The following is a 17,350-nucleotide window of genomic DNA, read 5'->3' as shown; positions in this document are numbered from 1 at the left end:
TTTTCAAAAAGGTGATGTTCCTTAACGATTAAGAACCTTTTTAGCTTTTGGAATTTTACTGCACCTAATACAGTTTTTAAATTAATTTAGAACATGTGAGCCACACAACATTAGGATTTCACCATCATTTCTGAGACTTTACATTTTGATAAATGACTAAAAGTTATTAAAGCAAGAAATTGAAAAAAACTTTCTAAATTGAACGGTGAACTCTCATTTTTTTAAAGAAGACGTTTCTATAAAGAAAAGACGACCAGGGAGACATAAAAATAAACAAATAAGCCTTGAATCTCTGTATCTCAAGAACTAATTGTCTTCCTTTATTAGATTGCATTGATATTCTACCAAAGTCCTGCTACTTATAAAGAGCCAATCATCCTGTGTCAGAACCTCAAAATAGACTTATGAAGAAACTGCCTACATCCATCCCAGATCCACCCCTCCATGTATCATAAAACATTCAAGTGTCCAATTCAGTCCGATAATAAGTCCTTTGTATGTAAATCTTCAATTATGTTTATTAACGAATGGGCTGGCGCTGTGAGCCACTGACCTACTGCCGATGATGGCGCTATGTCAGCAGCTCAGGTCTTCGCCAGTTATTTTCGGTTCCGGACAATGACCCAAGTGTCTCTTGGAAGATCTCTCGGCTGAATAAATGCTTGATCAAGAGATTGGCTTTTTTATCGCCTGAAACGCAGATCCGTGATGAAATACGTACTTACCTGATCATGACGGCCAAGTAAGTACCTAATTACTTTTTTTCCCTCTGACAAATTTTTGATGGTGTGTAAAAGGTATTACTACCCAGTTTTACGCAGATTCAGAAGCATGTAACCAACTTTTATCCTTTCTAAAAAAGGATGAGTAGAGTCATTTTTCATTACCGAATCGAGAGCAATTTTCGGACGTTGCATAAATAATCTCTCAAATCACATTCAATTTCTTCATTACGCAGTCAGTAGATATCGTCATCGTTATGACAACTCTTTGATGCAATAAAATCGCTGAAAGGTCATTGTGCTCGGGGGAGAAGGTCCTCAAAAGTTATGGCTGCAAAACGCACCAAGTACCGGAGCACTTTCACTTTTAAAGGTAGATGATCGTAGACACACATATCCACAATTTTGGTCGATGCATATGTATTTCCCGTTTAGCGCTATTCGTTATAGTGGCGAAAATGTGTTGAAACTGTATAAATAGTGAAGAATATGGTTTATGGTGCATGTCGTTTCATCTTCAGGGGGGTCCAACAATGGCTAAACCTTTAGAATTGATTTGAATAAGAAGTTAGGGTGGACGGGCTGGCTACGCCCAAAAGTGTATTAATATTTTCAATCCAGCATAATCAATTTGGTACGGTATGCAATACAGGGACACACACATACACACCTTGTAATATTAATGATTAATAATTATTATTGATAGTTGCAAAGAATATCGTTAGAGTTCAATGCACTGCAAGGTCGTACAAATCCAGTGGTGTCACTTATACCAAGGAAAAACTTCTGATTTTGAACTAATTTCATTTATGAAACTAAGTAACATAACATACAAGTTATACAGGGTGTTCCTGATACGGCAGTATAATGCTTGATGAAAAATTCTTTCACCAAAAATAGGACGTCCAGCCTAACCTATCCATATATAATTTGGCTTCGTTTTCCTACTAAAGGCGCTAAATTTGTCAAGTTAATATTGTTTTTTCGAGATAATTGCTAAATTCTTTTACAATTTTGACTAATTTTGGAACTAATAGTTACTACATAAATTGACGTGTTTACACGTAAGCGGGATCTTTTTTTAATATTAAGAACGGCTCATGGTTCGTAAATAAAAGTTTGTATTTTTGTTATCCCCCGTACAAATGACTTTAATTTTTTTCCCCTTTCACTAGCTAACTTTATTTTGAAACATTTTGCAAAATTTTTGCTAGACATTCAGATTTTCTACAAAAAAAACTATTAACGGTTCCTTGTAATTTATCTTCAACTTTCCTCCGCGACTCGAAAGTAATCTTTTAAAATTTGGCAATATCTTTCATAATACTAAGGCAACATGTCGGAATTCTATGTTCGCGTTAAGAGAAAAGAAACATTTAATCCATTTTACGTAATCTCCTTAAGTGATCATATGCTTTCGTTGAAATAACTTGATTTTGACCCTATACTTAGATAGTTATTGGAAAAGCACTTTCTGACATCGTCATCTTCTTTCAAATAAAATTAATGCAGGCACTCAAAATTATAATCAACTTCATGTCCACCCGTCTCTTGAAACCTTTCGCTTTAAATCAAAGACTATCTCGCATGGAAATATAATTTTGTTAAAAATTAAATTAAATCTTAAAAATGACAATATCTATAACATGTTTCGAAATTTCAATAAAAAATTGTTACTATGTATAATCATATTCAACGTAAAAATTCTGTTCCTCTTATGACATGTACACTTAATACAATGTATAAAGATACTACTACGTTATTTAGTCGATATCAGAGATCACATTCACCATAACATTCAGAAACTTTAACGATTTATTAGTTTACACTGAATTTTATAGTTTTCATTTAGCTTTTTTTTTAATTTCACGAGTATGAATACAATTATAATAATATATAGATTAATAAAATACTTCAGTTTTACTAAGACACTCATTCATTTGCTGACCATATAAAAGTTATTTATTGCTTCCTCTCAATCCATCATCAGTCTTAGCCTCCTCCAATGATCATTTTTTCTTGTATTTTTCCTCATCTTCAGAATTCTTTTTTTTTAAACGCCTTCAATCGTGTTACAAATATATTCAAAAAGCACAAAAAAATAATTTTCTAACCATTAATATAAGGTCTATATTACCTCTCCACCCACCCAACCACCTCTTTTAAACTAAGTTTTTCCTCTTTTTCTAGGACAACGAACCACCTAATTGAAACTGATACATTCATCAAGTTTGTAACAAAGTGAATCAGCCATCGAGGTCCGAGCAAATTGGTTAGGCGAAATTAATTTACTTTTTCAACGTTAAGATGACTGGATTTAAATGAGATACTTCAATGCGTCTCCTTCGATGCAAAGAAATTGATGGCATTTCACTTCAAAAGGTTAAAAAATTGATGGTCCGCCATACAACATTTTTGGGGTTATTAACACCTAAGTATGCCATTAACTTTCTGTCTTGGTAACAAAAACTCTCTTTTGCTTAGAATTATTGTAATAATACTTTTACTGAATATGTATATAAAGGAAATTGAGTGCTATTGCCCATTTACATTTTTGCGATACTAAGAACTTGATAATTTCGACCCGATACGACAACACTGGAAAGTGTAAGCACGTGGGTACCGTCTATGATACCCATTCGAAGAAGGTAACTTAGGTAACCAACACACCCAAGCTGGTCGTCGGCTTTTTGAATGCCGAATCAACAATAGGCAGTTATAATGTCGAAGCAACGAATATAAGACGTAGATTCTCCTTTCGAATAATACTTCTAGTGATGAAATAGTAATCTTACCTTAATCCAAATGATGTTTCTAAAACTTTGACTGGGATAACGATATTTTAAGCAGATGAAACGGGTTGAATTTACGCAAATTGCACAACCAATCACAGAGTTCCGACCGACGACAGTACCATTTGCCTTTAACTGATGAGAATTCGCTTTTGACGGATCCTTGAAGCGCCATTTAAATTTGAAATTTGCTTACCATAGCTCCTTTGCTTTTTAATCTAATCATTGACCTTTGTTTTATAATAAAGAAAATAAAGTAAGTTCTGATTTGTTTATGTTGAAATACAAGTTGTTGGGAAAATAATTTTCCTAAATTTAATCAATAATTAGGAATATAACTTTGAACAAAAAAGTTCTTTACAAAAGAAGTGGCTACTCTGATAGTTAAAAAAAGTTAAAGTTAGTAACCAAAAAGCCGTGATAAAATTTTAATGAAATGTTGAAAACCGTACTTGACGGTAATTTCATGTCGTGCTAAAAATTGCAATTTATGACAAAATTTGGAGTCATTAATAAGTTCATTTGGGGTCTGGTGGTCATCAGTTAGGTGCCTCTAACTACACATATGTTTGTTTCATGAATATACAATGACTTTGCAAAAACCATCACAACTAAGCAGTATAAGAGAAGAATGTAATTTACTAAATTCAATTACTTAACCATTCAGTATTAAATTGTCTAACAAATTATGTTTTGTCAAATATAATATAATTTTGTTTTCTAAATAGAAAATTTGTCAACAATCTCGAATTATTTATGGTTAATCTAGTCAAAAAAATAAACTTAATCTTAGATATTATAGTAAAATCCTTTGTCATCTAGACCAACCGCAGCTAGGAATATTACACTTTGACTTCACTTCAACCTGAAACCAACACTCTAACTTTAGCATTTAAATTTAAAACAATAAGAAGGAAGTAATATAAAAAAAGTGTAATAAACTAGTATCTCACCTTTGGTCCGCTCAACATCCTAGTCCGAATCGCCCACCTCAGGTCATCTCTACTGTCCTGCCCAGGAATTTTCGTCCTCTTCCACTGTGATTGATAATAATGATAAAGAGCAACTGGGTCACATTTATTGACAGAAGGCTTTGATATTAACGGCCGAATAACTGGAAAAGAGAACCTTTGACATGAATAAAATAGAGACTGGACAATATGACTAAACCTCACTTCAATAACTTATGTTTTATCTTGTATTACAGTGAACTTATTGTATTGGTAATATGGATTCTTAGCTGTTTACACAGAAATCTTATGCTATAATTTTATTTAGATGTAACCACTTGGTTAGCACAATGTAAATATCATAGACATATTATGAATCAAGTACATAGGGTTTTCAAATTGAATCTCTACTTTAAAGTCTAAAATATATTTACTTACATGTTGCTCTGGATTTTATATGTTTATTGGCTTGAGAATTATTTGCTTGTAATTGAGAAGGTTCCCTATTAGAACCAGAAATACTTTTAACTGTAGATTCTGTGGTAGCAGGTCTAAGACTACTATCAATTTCTACAATCTGAGTATCTTTCTTTTTATGTTCTGTCAAATTTTTATCATTAGTTTTTGAATTCTCTGCATGAATACAGTGCTCATGATGGGCCTGCTCCTGACTTCTATTCTCAAATATATGAACTGCAATATGTTGTTCTCTTTGTGTTCCTGATGGTTTATTGGCTTTTGCATTGTGGTTCCTTGGTTGTATGTTTTCTTTATCTAATTGCTTGTCACTTTCACTAGTAATATTTAATTTATTATTATTAAAGCCAGCTGAGTATGTGCTACAGTAACTTGGCTCCAAGTTCTTGGATTGATTGTATGACATTTCTCCATAACGAGAGTCATATTTAATTACCTTCTTTAAGTCTGAAATAAATGAATGTTTATGCAGACCTAAGGATGATTACATAAATAGAAAAACAAGTTCTTAAATATCATAAAGTAATGCAACAATGCCATAATAACTAATTTAAAAAAATATCTTAACATTGAAAAATGGTGAATTTGATATTTGAATATTAAGAAAAAATTATTAGTAGAGAAAACCTATATGAAATGAACACTATCTTGTATTTACATTATATACCATATACTAGTCTGCATAACAAATCTAGTGTTGAAATTGTGGTTTTATAGCATATAAAATAGTACAGTGTCACTTTAATGTTACCATGGTAAACTACCAATGTAAACTACCCCTATGAAAAACATAATCTAAAACAATAGATAAATTTTATTTAAGACGAGCTGCCATTTAACAAAAACATCATGATTGTCATTCCGTCTCTGACTCAAGGTTTTGACTATTGAAACTAATTTTAGATTTGAAAATAGTTCTATATTATGTAGGACAACAACCTATGACTCTTTAAACAGCATGAATTTTCATTTATGTGGACACCGAGTAGTCAAATAAACCTAAAAATTTTCTTTTACCGTAAGAGCTGATTTACTTTTTTCAATAATGTTCAGGGGTTTAAGAGGATATAATATAAACATTTTAATGCAAACCATGAATAAAATATTCAATTATAGCCCATAATATATTTACTGGTTTTATATTGCATTTTAAAAGTTACTTACCTTTAATGAACTCTTTTAATTGTCCAGACGAAATGTTTGTGTATCCCAATTCATTCAAATATGATAAGACTTCTCTAGCATCTATTTTTTCAGACATTTCTACTTGTAATAATTAAGAAAGCACTTATTCTGTATTAATAGTGGAATTCAACGAAATTCAAATGTTAAAATAACGAAATGCCTCAATTAACCAAAAATTACCAAAAAGGCAGTTAACAGCTGATAAAGTGACATTATTTAGTACATTAGTTTCCAGCAAGGGCTTTTATTGTACTGTTGGAAATGAAATGAACTACGTGCTAACGACACTAAGGAATTATTTTGTTGTTTGTTTATTTATTGGATTTATGCACGATCAATTCGAAATCCATATTTAGACGCAGTTTTATAGATTGAAATTTTTATTTCTCAATGCAGTTACATAAAGAAAAGTTAGCAAAACTAGGAAAACTCACACATTTTTCATATTGTACTAAAAAAGTGAAGTACATTTTATATGTAACTCGACAGGGACGCCGACAACCGTTGAAGTATAAAGTACAATATTTTAATCAGTGATATGATATTACTGTTGTTTATGTTTATTGTGTGTTTATAAACAAAATAATTTTTTTTAACAGTTAATGTGTTTTTTACCAAACTATTAAACAATTTAGGAAAATATATAGATTTGTTATGGATAAGTACGATGTTATAGGTACTTTAGGCGAAGGATCTTTTGGACGAGTATATAAAGCCAAACAGTTATCAACCCAAAGTTTCGTAGCACTGAAAGTAATCAGTAAGGTAAGGTAGAAACTCATTCATTCTATCACTAAGGGCAATAAAAACGCATTGAAAGTTAAAACTCATTATGAGTGTAAACTGAAATTCATGGTACAAACTCGATAATTGGAACTAATAATTGCATTGGGTGATTCAAGTTATGAAATAGTTCAGATTACCCAAAAATGTTTGAAATACTTACTGCATAATATACCAGCATATGTAAATAGGTGTGAAAAGTTTACTAATAATTTTTGTTCAACTCAAATGTTGAGTACAACCAAACTGAAACTTATTATACAGTGTAGAAATGATAGAAAAACCTTTTTTCACGTTTTGATCATGTGGAAATACTTTTTATGTGCATCATGAACAAACCTTGTATTGTCTCAATAAAATAGTCAATGATTAAGATGTTTCTTATTTTAGAGGGGCCGATCTGCAAAGGAATTGAAGGGATTTAGAAAAGAATGTGAAATTCAACGTGATCTACACCACCCCAATATCATTCAAATGCTAGATTCCTTTGAGACTGAAAATGAGGTAAATTGCTTGAACTGTTTCTAAGCAGGTGTAAATATAAATGATTCTGTAGTCATTGCCTTATTTTAAGTGACTAACACATTTATGAAAAAATTAATAAGATATGAATTTGCTTGCAACAAATGACCTTTTGCTGTTATCTTAAAGGCTTCAAATGCTCAGTTTGGAATTTTAGATCGTAGTCATCACTGAATTTGCGCCCAAAGAGCTTACAGGAATTTTAAGCAAAGAGGGATATTTGACTGAAGATAAAGTCCAAAAAATAGTATGGGATTTGCTGTCAGCTCTCTATTATCTCCACTCTAATAGGGTATTACATAGGTTAGTTTGTTTCAAAGCATTGGAAAAACAGTAATTAGTTTTAATTTCAGAGATTTAAAACCTCAGAACATCTTGGTTGACTTAAAAAATAGAGCAAAGTTATGCGATTTTGGATTTGCTCGAAACATGAGTACTGGGACGCATGTTCTCACATCTATTAAAGGTATATTTTTATCTTTCATTTTAGATGTGCTATTACTACTAAATTATTATTTTAGGAACTCCTTTATATATGGCTCCTGAACTTATAGATGAACTACCTTATGACTATAATGCTGATTTGTGGTCATTGGGTTGTATAATTTATGAGCTTCTAATGGGGATTCCTCCATTTTGCACAAATTCCATTTTGCATTTGATTAGGAAAATAAAGACTGAACCTATTAAGTGGCCCACGTTTCTTTCTCCAGATTGCACATCGTTTTTAAAGGTTGATTAATAAAAAAAATTTAAGTATTTTATAGTGAATTTGTATAAATTTTTAAGGGCTTATTACAAAAAAATCCTTCCAAACGAATGACATGGAATCAGATATTAAACCATCCCTTTGTAAAGGGACATATTCTTATGACAAAATCGGGAACGACTATGCCGTTGACATCTTCAATGACTGCTAGTGTGCAAGAGGCAAAGGAGCAACAAAGAAAACACAGTATTTGTCAAAAAAATTTAACGTAAGCTTGCAATCTCGTAAATTGGGAATATATGCGCATTTTGGTAAGTTTTGTTTAGAGGTGCAATACCAAAAACGACTCCTCTAGTAGCAGATAATCAAAAAGCACACAGCTGTAGCCAACTCAAAGAAGGCAAATTAAAAAAGTCTGATAATGATAGCAATAAAAATAGTTGTGAAAATGCTAATTCCACTGGAGCAAGAAGAAAAGAACCATTAAAGTCACACGAGCAGAAAACATCAAAGGAAAACAGATGTTCCCAGGATAATTCACAAGAGACCGAAGATCGAATTTCAAATTCTACATGGAAGGACGATACCGTGAAGAGCGGTTGTAGTACCCAGGATTTAGTGGAGGGTTTAAACAAGTGTAAGTGAAGTTGCCATAATCAGGTGTTAGTTCAATCGTGAAATATATTATCTAGGCTTTAAAGAGAAACTAAACTTCATTGAAGAAAATCACCCCATGGAACCTGAAGAATGGATTGTGTTTTTACAGCGATCTATTCAAGAAGTAATAAATGGCGAATTCTCTTCACTAATGCAACCCAACTTAACAAATATTATAGTGTCCCCATTGAGAAATTCGAATTCAAATAGTAAAGTTTCAAGTTGCGTTGCAAAACTGTTATCGATAGCTTTTATTGTAAAAGAAACTTCGGAAGAAACTCTTGAACAAGTGAAAAAGGTATTAATAATAGAATAAACAGAAGAAAAAATAACATTATACCCATATTAAATTTTTATAGGTGTATTTAGAGGTGAAATTGGTGCCCAATTTAATGTATGCTTCAAAGCTATTACTGCGTAATCCCAAGTTAAATGTATCGCTCACATCATCTAGCTCATCCGACGATGAACCACACCCTTTAAAATCTAAATCTGCAGATACATATAAGCCATTAGATAAGCTAGAAAATGAGGATTTACAGGCGTTGGAACATATCTTCATGTTAGTGTGTCATTTGGTTCATTTGAGCGACGAGTTTTTAATGCAATTTTGTGATGCTGTCGTTATATTAAATGTATCCTCCATGATTAATATGCTACTGAGATTAGGTAGGTTATAATAAAAGAAAAATGAATATAGTTGAACTGAAATACCAATTATTTGTTGTAGCAAAACGAAAACTAAGAATATCAATGGATGTTATATCAATTCTTACTCAAACTATTCGAAGATTGCCCGAAAACACCGAAATTGTAGAGAAAATTGTCTTGAATGAGCCAAAAACTGAAGAAAATCAACTTCATTTAGGAGAATTTTTGAGAAACTCGAATTCTGTGATGAGGGAGAGAAGTTGCCATTTTGTACTTCTTATGGGCAAATATTTTCAGCAAGAAACGTTGGAAAAAATATGGACTGTCGAAATAAGAGATACTCTTGAAGCCTTAATGTTTGACTCGATAGAATGTGTAAGAAATGTAAGTTAATTCAGTTAGTGGTGTTGCAACGAGAATTTAATTTGCATTTTTAACAAAGGAATTATTCTTATTTTTTCTTTTTTCAGGCAGCTGAAATGACAGTTAATGATTTGAAACATAAGGAATTTTATTTAAAGTTTTCCACTTCATTCTAAAGAATTTCGAGGCAACATCATTTCTAGAGAAATATGTATACTGCAATAAATTTTCCTATTTACAACAATATAAATTTTTAGAATATAGAGTTAATAGTTTGAAATAATTAGTATTAAATAATTAATTGGTCATTTAACAAATTGTATTGGTAAGGAAAATTATGAAATGTACGGCAAGTTTTTGTTTAACTAATAACCGAATTGCACTTTTCTGTGATAATATTACTGATTTTTAGAGTTAATTTATAAATTTATAATTTTTTTTATATTACATGAGGTAATAAAATTAACATTCATGCAAAGAACAATTTACAACAAGCACAAACTTCTATAAAACTATTTAGTGTTAGTTCATACCTTGCATTGTCCCAATTGAAAAAAACAAAATACTATTAATATAATAATATTACATACATAACAATATATACATAAAAACAAAAATATATAACAAATATTCAATTGATCAAAGCAATTTTCTAAACATAACAGCACTTTTGGAAAAACTGAAAAACATTTTATAAGTTTTCTAATTGATGTTCGGCGTAAAATTCTGAAAGCCTGATGACGCAAGCGCTCAGACGTTGATGGTACTGCCTCATGTCTTGAAGAACCTGGTCCTCCTTATCATGACTGTCAAGGGCGAGGGTGTAGAACAAGTGTCCCCTACTCGGAGCAAATCTTGACATTACCTTCAAGATGTGTTAGTTGTATTTTAGTATACATAGAAGTCACGTGTGGATTGTTGCGACAAGAAGATGTACTTTCGCAACTATAAACAAACATTCGCTTAGATTTTATAAGGTCAATTTTTGAAAAATGTTTAATAACATAAATGGTACTTTGATATTTATTTTACCAATTAAGAGATCTACAATGAGTTTTTCAAAAACGTGTATTTTTCAAGTGTGCGTAAATTTTTTTATGTTCAAAATTTTAAAAGAAAAAATGGAATTTCACGGAGATTTTCAGCAGGAAAGTAGGCGTTCAAACATGCTTTTTTTAAAATAAAGTGGTATTTTTGCGTACCATGTTAGGAAATGCACTGATTTTCCCCTTGCAAGAGAATTGGATACTCTTGACACAAAGCAATATAACATTTTGGTACATACATTGAATAACTGTGTTCCTAACCATCCATGATGCGGTTCCAGAGTCTCTGAATAAGCTTTTTTGAAGAATGGGGTTAAATCTTGCGACATTCTCCCACATTCACTGTCCATGATAATACATTGAAAGAAAATGCTTAGAAAGTGCAAAGCTCTGAAATTGAAATGATAACTTAAGTCCTATTTGAAACTGAGTACCAAAATAACCAGACTCGTAACATTAAAATATTGCTTTAGTTTCCAAACATTAATCCTTGTATTTTATTGACGATTATATATTGCAACAAAATTTTTCAATTTAAGGGGGTAGATAAAAAGAAAAAAATATAGCTCTTACTTTCTATGTTCCGATCTAATGTATTCATAATTATTATCAACCATTAATGCGAGATTAAAATGGCATACCTAATATTTTTATTAATGGAATAAGGGATTTGCCTACTTAATTGGTTAACAAGTCTTTTTCATCTTGTCACCATTCTATTCTAAATATATTGAATGAAAATAAGAATTATAATTAGTAAATAGACTTTACAGGGTATTAATTTAAAAATTGTCTGTCCCTATTATCTGGGAACGGAATTATTTTTTTTAAATCGCCGGAACATGTCGATTTGGTAAACAAGGGCGAACAATTTTTATGTACCATGTACTGTGTCTCTTCGAACTCTATCCCGTAGAGCCAGCTTCTCAAACATTTTAAATGGTAAAGTGAGTTAAGTAATACATAATTTTAGATGACTATTCATTCTCTACATTTTGGTACTTCATTTATTACATTCGACTGCTGCGTTATCAAGTAGATATTTTTGAGAGCGTAGGAACTAAGATATTTTTATTCAAACATTTCTTATGATTAAGAAATTGTTGCAATAAATCATTTTACTATTAAAAGAAAGACGCATTAATCACTTAAGCAAATGTTTATCAACCTAATAAATAGGTTCTTAAAAATAAATATTTATATACATTATGAATTTTTTATTGAATATATTTGTTTGCAGTGGAATGCCGTTTCGACAAATTTTCGTATTATCTCGCATAGAAAATATTTACTTACCTGTGCTAGCAGTCGATGTTATTACGTATTCAAATTAGTTAAAATATATTACAATTCGCGTGTAATTATTAATAATTTTAAAAGTGGTATACCCAATTTAGCAAAGAACTGAAATTATATTTATTTAAAGCGAGTAAGGAAGATGCACAAGAAGAACAGCATAAGTTTTTAATGTTACAGATACGTTTTGAAGTTCATACATTTTTGAGGCCTGAAGCGCAAAAAACAATATTAGATAATTTCTGGAAAACATTTAATATTAATTCCAGAAAAAAAATCTTTAAAATGGTTCGAGTTTCGAATTAATTTCGACTCGAAGCAGAGGCGTACATAGTTGAAACCTGAAACGCGTAAAAATAAAAATCTTCGGAACAGCTCAAGTTGCGATATCATTCTTCAACTACGTCCAAAGATGGTTTTAAGTGCCTTCCAGAAGAGCCAAAATTGCAAATAATTTCGGCTTTCAACTAAAATTCTAATTACATCGTTCTCATTGGCTTAATAAAACTTAACTGTGAACCACAAGAAAAAACAACCAGAACTCACTCCCAAGACTTGAAAACGTAAACTAGAATCACATCAGCAACGTCCACTTTCAGTCACACAATGCCAATTAAATACCACCCACTAATAGATAAACATACTACATGAAATATTCAGAATAAAAGAAAACTGGATTATTCCAATTATTAGTGCAGCGCGTATTACGAATATCTTGCTCATCGCCACTTAACATTGAAGTGAATCATCTGTGAAGTGATATCGGTCCAACTAGCATTTTGTAAAGGTCCAGCTGATTAGGCATAGAAACGATACGTAGAATATTTCCAGATTTAGTAAAATGGGAGAAAAGTTGCAAATTCCAGGGAGCACTTTCATTATGCATACATACACCGTCGGAACAAAAAATATATTTCCTACTGCAAAGAGAACTTGATAGAAGAAGTCGGAAGTTTTATGACAACAATATTAAAACAGTTTCACACGACGTACTCATAGTTGCTATACATACATATATATAATAAAGATAAAGCGACTACCAACTTGAATATTTTGTCTAATTATGTTAAAACTTAAAAACACGGAAGGTTGAATGACATACATACGTTATGGCCAAAAAAATAAGAGTATCATTTAAAAAATCTATTATAAGTAATAACATTTACAGTATTTATTCTAAAAATATACAACTTGTTTCAAAATATTGTTCTTAACATCTACTATCTTATTTGCAATACTAAACTACAATATACATATTACAAGACACAAGAAATTCAAGAATTTTATCGAAAATTCGAGTGGTCAAAAAAATAAGAGCGTTTAGAAATAGCTTTCAAAACTAAAAACAAACAACATATAAAACAACAACAAACTAATCAAAAATGCCGTAATTATAATATTATATTAAATATTTGGTAGCATATCCTTTCTGGGATAATACTGTAGCGCATCGTTTAGGCATGGAGTCTATCAACTTGCGGCAGACTTCTATTGAAATAGAATACTAGATTTCTTGGACATTTTTCCATAAAAGTTTCACGATCGTTGTTTTTTCTTAACCTACACGACTTTTAAGAATTTTTCATATATTTTCAATCGGGTTCATGTCCGGGGACTGAGATGGCCAAGGTAAAATGTCAATATTTTGGGAATTCAACCACGCTTTAACAACTTTGGCGGTATGTTTAGGGTCGTTGTCATGTTGGTAGATCCATTTCAATGGCAGATTTTCTTCGGCATAAGACAACATAACATTTTGCAAAATATCCAAGTAAATTTCTTTTGTCATGTTTTTTTTTTATTAAATAAATCGGACCAATTCCTTCATACGAGAACGAGCCCCAAACTTTAATATTGTCTCCACCATATTTAATAATACAAATTGTATTTTTTGGGTTTAGTTGTTCATTTATCCGACGTCTCAGTTACTCTTCCATCATTTTCAAACAAATTAACTTTGGTTTCGTTCGAAAAAAGAATGTTTTTCTAATGCATACGATTTAAATTATTTTTTGCAAATTCAATGCGACGTTTAAGATGTATTTTATTCAAATAGGGCACTTTTCTCGTAATTCTTCCGTTATAACCAAATTGCTGCATTCGTCTTCGAATAGTTCTAGCACTAACTGGTAGGTTGAAATTTTGTTTGGCAGCTGTAGACGTCAGAAAAGGATCTTTTGACACTTCACGTATTAAACGAGCATCTTCCCTACTTGTAGTTTTACGTTTCCGGCCTCGGAACTGGTGTCTATAATATATGGTTAAGTTATAACAAACATAATTCACACACGAAACCATTAAGTGTCAAATATACTTGTATATCTGACATGATTTATATCAAATATCCTAATATCCCTAAACGCTCTTATTTTTTTGACTACTCGAATTTTCGATAAAATTTTTGAATTTCTTGTGTCTTGTTATATATTGTAGTCTAGTATTGTAAATAAGATAGTAAATATTAACAACATTCTGAAACAAGTTGTATATTTTTAGAATAAATATTGTAAACTTTATTACTTATAATAGATTTTTTAAGTGACGCTCTTATTTTTTTTGGCCATAACTATATGTGATCTAATCGATTTTATTCTCTTACGAACAATAACTTTAAGCGTCGTGTCGCGATTTTGCTGGGATAACATCTTGCCGACCTAATTATCTGGGATACGTTATTTTTATTATTAATAACACGTTTTGTGGGTAATGTACTCGACATTTCTTTTTTTAATTTTGAAATCGTCATAATTACCTCCAGAAAAATGATTTTAGAATTATCGAAAATGTCTAACTTGATAACTCAACAGTTGAATGTAATAAATGAAGTATTGGAAAAAACGCTTTTCGTAATGTTTGAGCACCGTTCGTGAATATTGTGGGCACACGTGGATGGTGCTGCAGTTACGGGAGCCCGGTGGACCAGGTGATGCGAGTGTTTGTTGGTAGTAGTTGTCATATTTGAATGATATAAGTTGTACTATTCTGGAGTTTTCTGTTGTTGCGTTATTTGTAAATTATTTGCACCATTAAATAAATATATTTTCAACAAAAAGTCCTTTAAGATATTTGAGAAAGTAGTTTTGTAAAGGTTGAAAGAAGCATAGTGGATTCTACATGAAAATTGTTCCTTAATAAAATCGTTGTATTCCAGCGATTTATTTAAAAATCTATTCTGTTTCCAAATAATAGGTGTGGGAAGTTGTCAAATTGACACTCTTTATATGAACATGTAAAAAAAGGTTTAAACATGTGATTGGAGTTATGTAGATAAGGGAGAAATTAAAGACCTAAAACCACATGACCTACCTCCTAAGCCATAATAAGGCATTGGTTGCATATGTCTTGTCCTCTACTTGTTCACTTAATATCATGTCCTCTAAATTCTGGTATAACTGATTATCCTTGTCATGTTTTTTCCATAATTTCTGCAAGAAATATCTAAGTTTCATATTTGTTGGTATTGAGAAAAACTAAATTAAAAATTAAAAACTAAATCTGCTTAAGCTTAAAAATTTTAAACTATTTGTCTAATTACTTAGAATTAGGCACTTTAAGCCACTCTTAATTATAAACTAACCAGCTCTACTGCAGAATAATTTGAGAAAGAAAACTTTAATAGAGAAAGTTCTAGGGGCCAATAAAAGAACTATTCACAGTAATTTTATCAAAATTTCTCTAAGAAAAACTAATTCAAATATAAATGCAAACCCCTTCAACCACAATTTTGATAGTCCAATCAATTAAATGTTAAAAGAATAATATAATATCTTACCTTAATATTTCCATTTATGTCATTAACAACTGGAGAAAATACTTTGCCGAATTGTTCTGGAACAATGACATTTACATATAAAGTGGGTAATGCTCAACTCTTAACTAATAACATGAAATCTGTGAGATTCTGTAAGTTTTACTTTGGCAAGTACCTCCAATCTATTTTTTAGTTTATAAGCATACCCCACTGACTACCTTATTAAACTGTTTTTTATTTTTTCCATCCATTAGAGAGGCATTTCAGAATCTTAATTTCTGAATTATGATCTTATAAGAGTTTAAAAGGCAGATCAGGGTGAATGGTATAATATTTTACAAAATCCAAGATTATTTGAGTGATAAAAATAGTTGATGACAGCCTCTTTATGGAGCAAGATTCACCTGTCTTACAACCAATATACAATTTAATAATTCCAAGAAAAAATTTATATAAAAATGTTGGAGGATCATCATTTTGAAGCTTAATTATTTATTTTCGTTTGAGTAATCTTTAATAAAAATGAATTAAATATTGAAGTCTTTAGATGTCAACAAGTTAACATTATATTTCCAAATAGAAATGATGTTGGCATCAGATCGGCTCATTTTTGACTAGGGGTTTCTATGCAAAAATTATTCCTCACAATATCCCCTATAGCCTGTTTAAGTTTACAAAAACCTTTTTGGAACACCCAGTATAACACCATTGAAATGAAGACCTAAATTTATGTTTCGCCTGACTTTTATTGTTTATTGATCTAAACAATATTTTAGACTATTCTACTAAGCTAATTTTTCATTACTTAACTCGTTACAAAAAACAGCAAAAACATTTATACTTCAAAACTTTTTCCAAGGATCTCTTTATTCATTGATATCTGTGCCTCTTTAAATTTATATGACTTGTTATTGTTTATGAAAGTATATTTTAGTTTCTGTTGATAAAAATATAATCTGCAAACGTTACAGTTTGTTTATTTTTATGTTTAAAAAAAAATGACCTAGATTTTAAAAAATTGGTCTCTTTATTCCCGAGCCTGACAAACTCCATATTATTACAAATGATTGTGATTTAGTTTTAACCCGTTACGAATAAGATAATTCTAAGCTGCATAATTATTGAATATGTTCTTTCTCTTTTAAATGTGTTTCTTACCAAGTAGAATTACAATTCCACTGGAAGCTTTCAAAAACTCTACAGTTTTTAACTTTTCCTCTGCATCCGGAAAATGTATGGAAAGCACAGTAAATGCCGTTTTCAGTTTCTCGGTGGGAGAAGTATCGTTCTTCACAGCCATTATATTTATTTCATATTTTAATTTTATATGTATTTTTTAACCAAACGTTAGAAGTAAATTTCAAAGGGACGACTTGAATCATATAACGTGTCCCATCGTAACGCCAAACATTAAGTCATTTGTTTTTACTTCTGCTGTTTACGAAG

At 31.0% G+C, this 17,350-nt stretch overlaps 4 protein-coding genes across 7 annotated transcripts in view; 1 reads left to right on the top strand and 3 right to left on the bottom strand.

The window, feature by feature from the left end:
• phtm (phantom) overlaps positions 1 to 3,709 on the bottom strand; it is a 70,679-nt gene extending 66,970 nt beyond the window's left edge. Inside the window, exon 1 of the mRNA XM_066295777.1 lies at positions 3,518 to 3,709. The gene's annotated coding sequence lies outside the window, so the exon portion shown is untranslated. The remainder of the gene's footprint in view (positions 1 to 3,517) is intronic.
• Positions 615 to 10,295, top strand: fu (STKc_STK36 domain-containing protein fused). 2 transcript variants are annotated; one of them, XM_066295762.1, is made up of 11 exons: positions 615 to 742; positions 7,300 to 7,413; positions 7,589 to 7,734; positions 7,785 to 7,897; positions 7,953 to 8,164; positions 8,221 to 8,408; positions 8,467 to 8,777; positions 8,833 to 9,095; positions 9,157 to 9,466; positions 9,528 to 9,832; positions 9,919 to 10,295. In XM_066295762.1, the coding sequence occupies exons 2-11, from the start codon at positions 7,384 to 7,386 to the stop codon at positions 9,985 to 9,987; spliced, it is 1,947 nt and encodes a 648-aa protein (XP_066151859.1). In that variant the 5' UTR covers positions 615 to 742; positions 7,300 to 7,383; the 3' UTR covers positions 9,988 to 10,295. The 2 variants fall into 2 exon arrangements, with proteins under 2 accessions (XP_066151859.1, XP_066151858.1); XM_066295761.1 differs by lacking the exon at positions 615 to 742 and adding an exon at positions 6,502 to 6,891.
• Positions 4,067 to 6,344, bottom strand: Hyls1 (Hyls1 centriolar and ciliogenesis associated). The gene is made up of 4 exons (XM_066295789.1): positions 6,106 to 6,344; positions 4,903 to 5,388; positions 4,468 to 4,628; positions 4,067 to 4,379 (listed from the first exon to the last, which is right to left on the bottom strand). Exons 1-4 carry the CDS (start codon positions 6,200 to 6,202, stop codon positions 4,329 to 4,331), a joined length of 795 nt encoding a protein of 264 aa, XP_066151886.1. The 5' UTR covers positions 6,203 to 6,344; the 3' UTR covers positions 4,067 to 4,328.
• LOC136346554 (pleckstrin homology domain-containing family A member 8) lies at positions 9,942 to 17,322 on the bottom strand. Of its 3 annotated transcripts, none has more exons than XM_066295792.1 (5): positions 17,063 to 17,319; positions 15,926 to 15,981; positions 15,460 to 15,578; positions 11,097 to 11,247; positions 9,942 to 10,676 (listed from the first exon to the last, which is right to left on the bottom strand). In XM_066295792.1, exons 1-5 carry the CDS (start codon positions 17,202 to 17,204, stop codon positions 10,503 to 10,505), a joined length of 642 nt encoding a protein of 213 aa, XP_066151889.1. In that variant the 5' UTR covers positions 17,205 to 17,319; the 3' UTR covers positions 9,942 to 10,502. The 3 variants fall into 3 exon arrangements, with proteins under 3 accessions (XP_066151889.1, XP_066151890.1, XP_066151891.1); XM_066295793.1 differs by having other exon boundaries at positions 10,545 to 10,676; positions 11,014 to 11,247; positions 17,063 to 17,322; XM_066295794.1 differs by having other exon boundaries at positions 10,628 to 10,756; positions 17,063 to 17,321.
• Positions 17,323 to 17,350: the final 28 nt, after the last annotated feature.

Source organism: Euwallacea fornicatus, chromosome 23 (assembly GCF_040115645.1).
Source record: "Euwallacea fornicatus isolate EFF26 chromosome 23, ASM4011564v1, whole genome shotgun sequence".
NCBI classification, from domain to species: Eukaryota; Metazoa; Arthropoda; class Insecta; order Coleoptera; family Curculionidae; genus Euwallacea; species Euwallacea fornicatus.
This window is presented reverse-complemented; position numbering and strand designations above follow the sequence as displayed.

Coding starts and splice junctions, on each gene's coding strand:
- Hyls1 (XM_066295789.1), bottom strand. CDS start 6,202: ATGTCTGAAAAAATAGATGCTAGAGAAGTCTTATCATATTTGAATGAA. Junction 5,389..6,105: donor ATTAAAAGAGTTCATTAAAG/GTAAGTAACTTT, acceptor CATTTATTTCAG/ACTTAAAGAAGGTAATTAAA. Junction 4,629..4,902: donor TATAAAATCCAGAGCAACAT/GTAAGTAAATAT, acceptor TCTCTTTTCCAG/TTATTCGGCCGTTAATATCA.
- fu (XM_066295761.1), top strand. CDS start 6,781: ATGGATAAGTACGATGTTATAGGTACTTTAGGCGAAGGATCTTTTGGA. Junction 6,892..7,299: donor CACTGAAAGTAATCAGTAAG/GTAAGGTAGAAA, acceptor TTCTTATTTTAG/AGGGGCCGATCTGCAAAGGA. Junction 9,096..9,156: donor CTCTTGAACAAGTGAAAAAG/GTATTAATAATA, acceptor AAATTTTTATAG/GTGTATTTAGAGGTGAAATT.
- LOC136346554 (XM_066295792.1), bottom strand. CDS start 17,204: ATGGCTGTGAAGAACGATACTTCTCCCACCGAGAAACTGAAAACGGCA. Junction 15,579..15,925: donor ACATAAATGGAAATATTAAG/GTAAGATATTAT, acceptor TATTTCTTGCAG/AAATTATGGAAAAAACATGA. Junction 10,677..11,096: donor TAGGAACACAGTTATTCAAT/GTATGTACCAAA, acceptor CACATCTTGAAG/GTAATGTCAAGATTTGCTCC.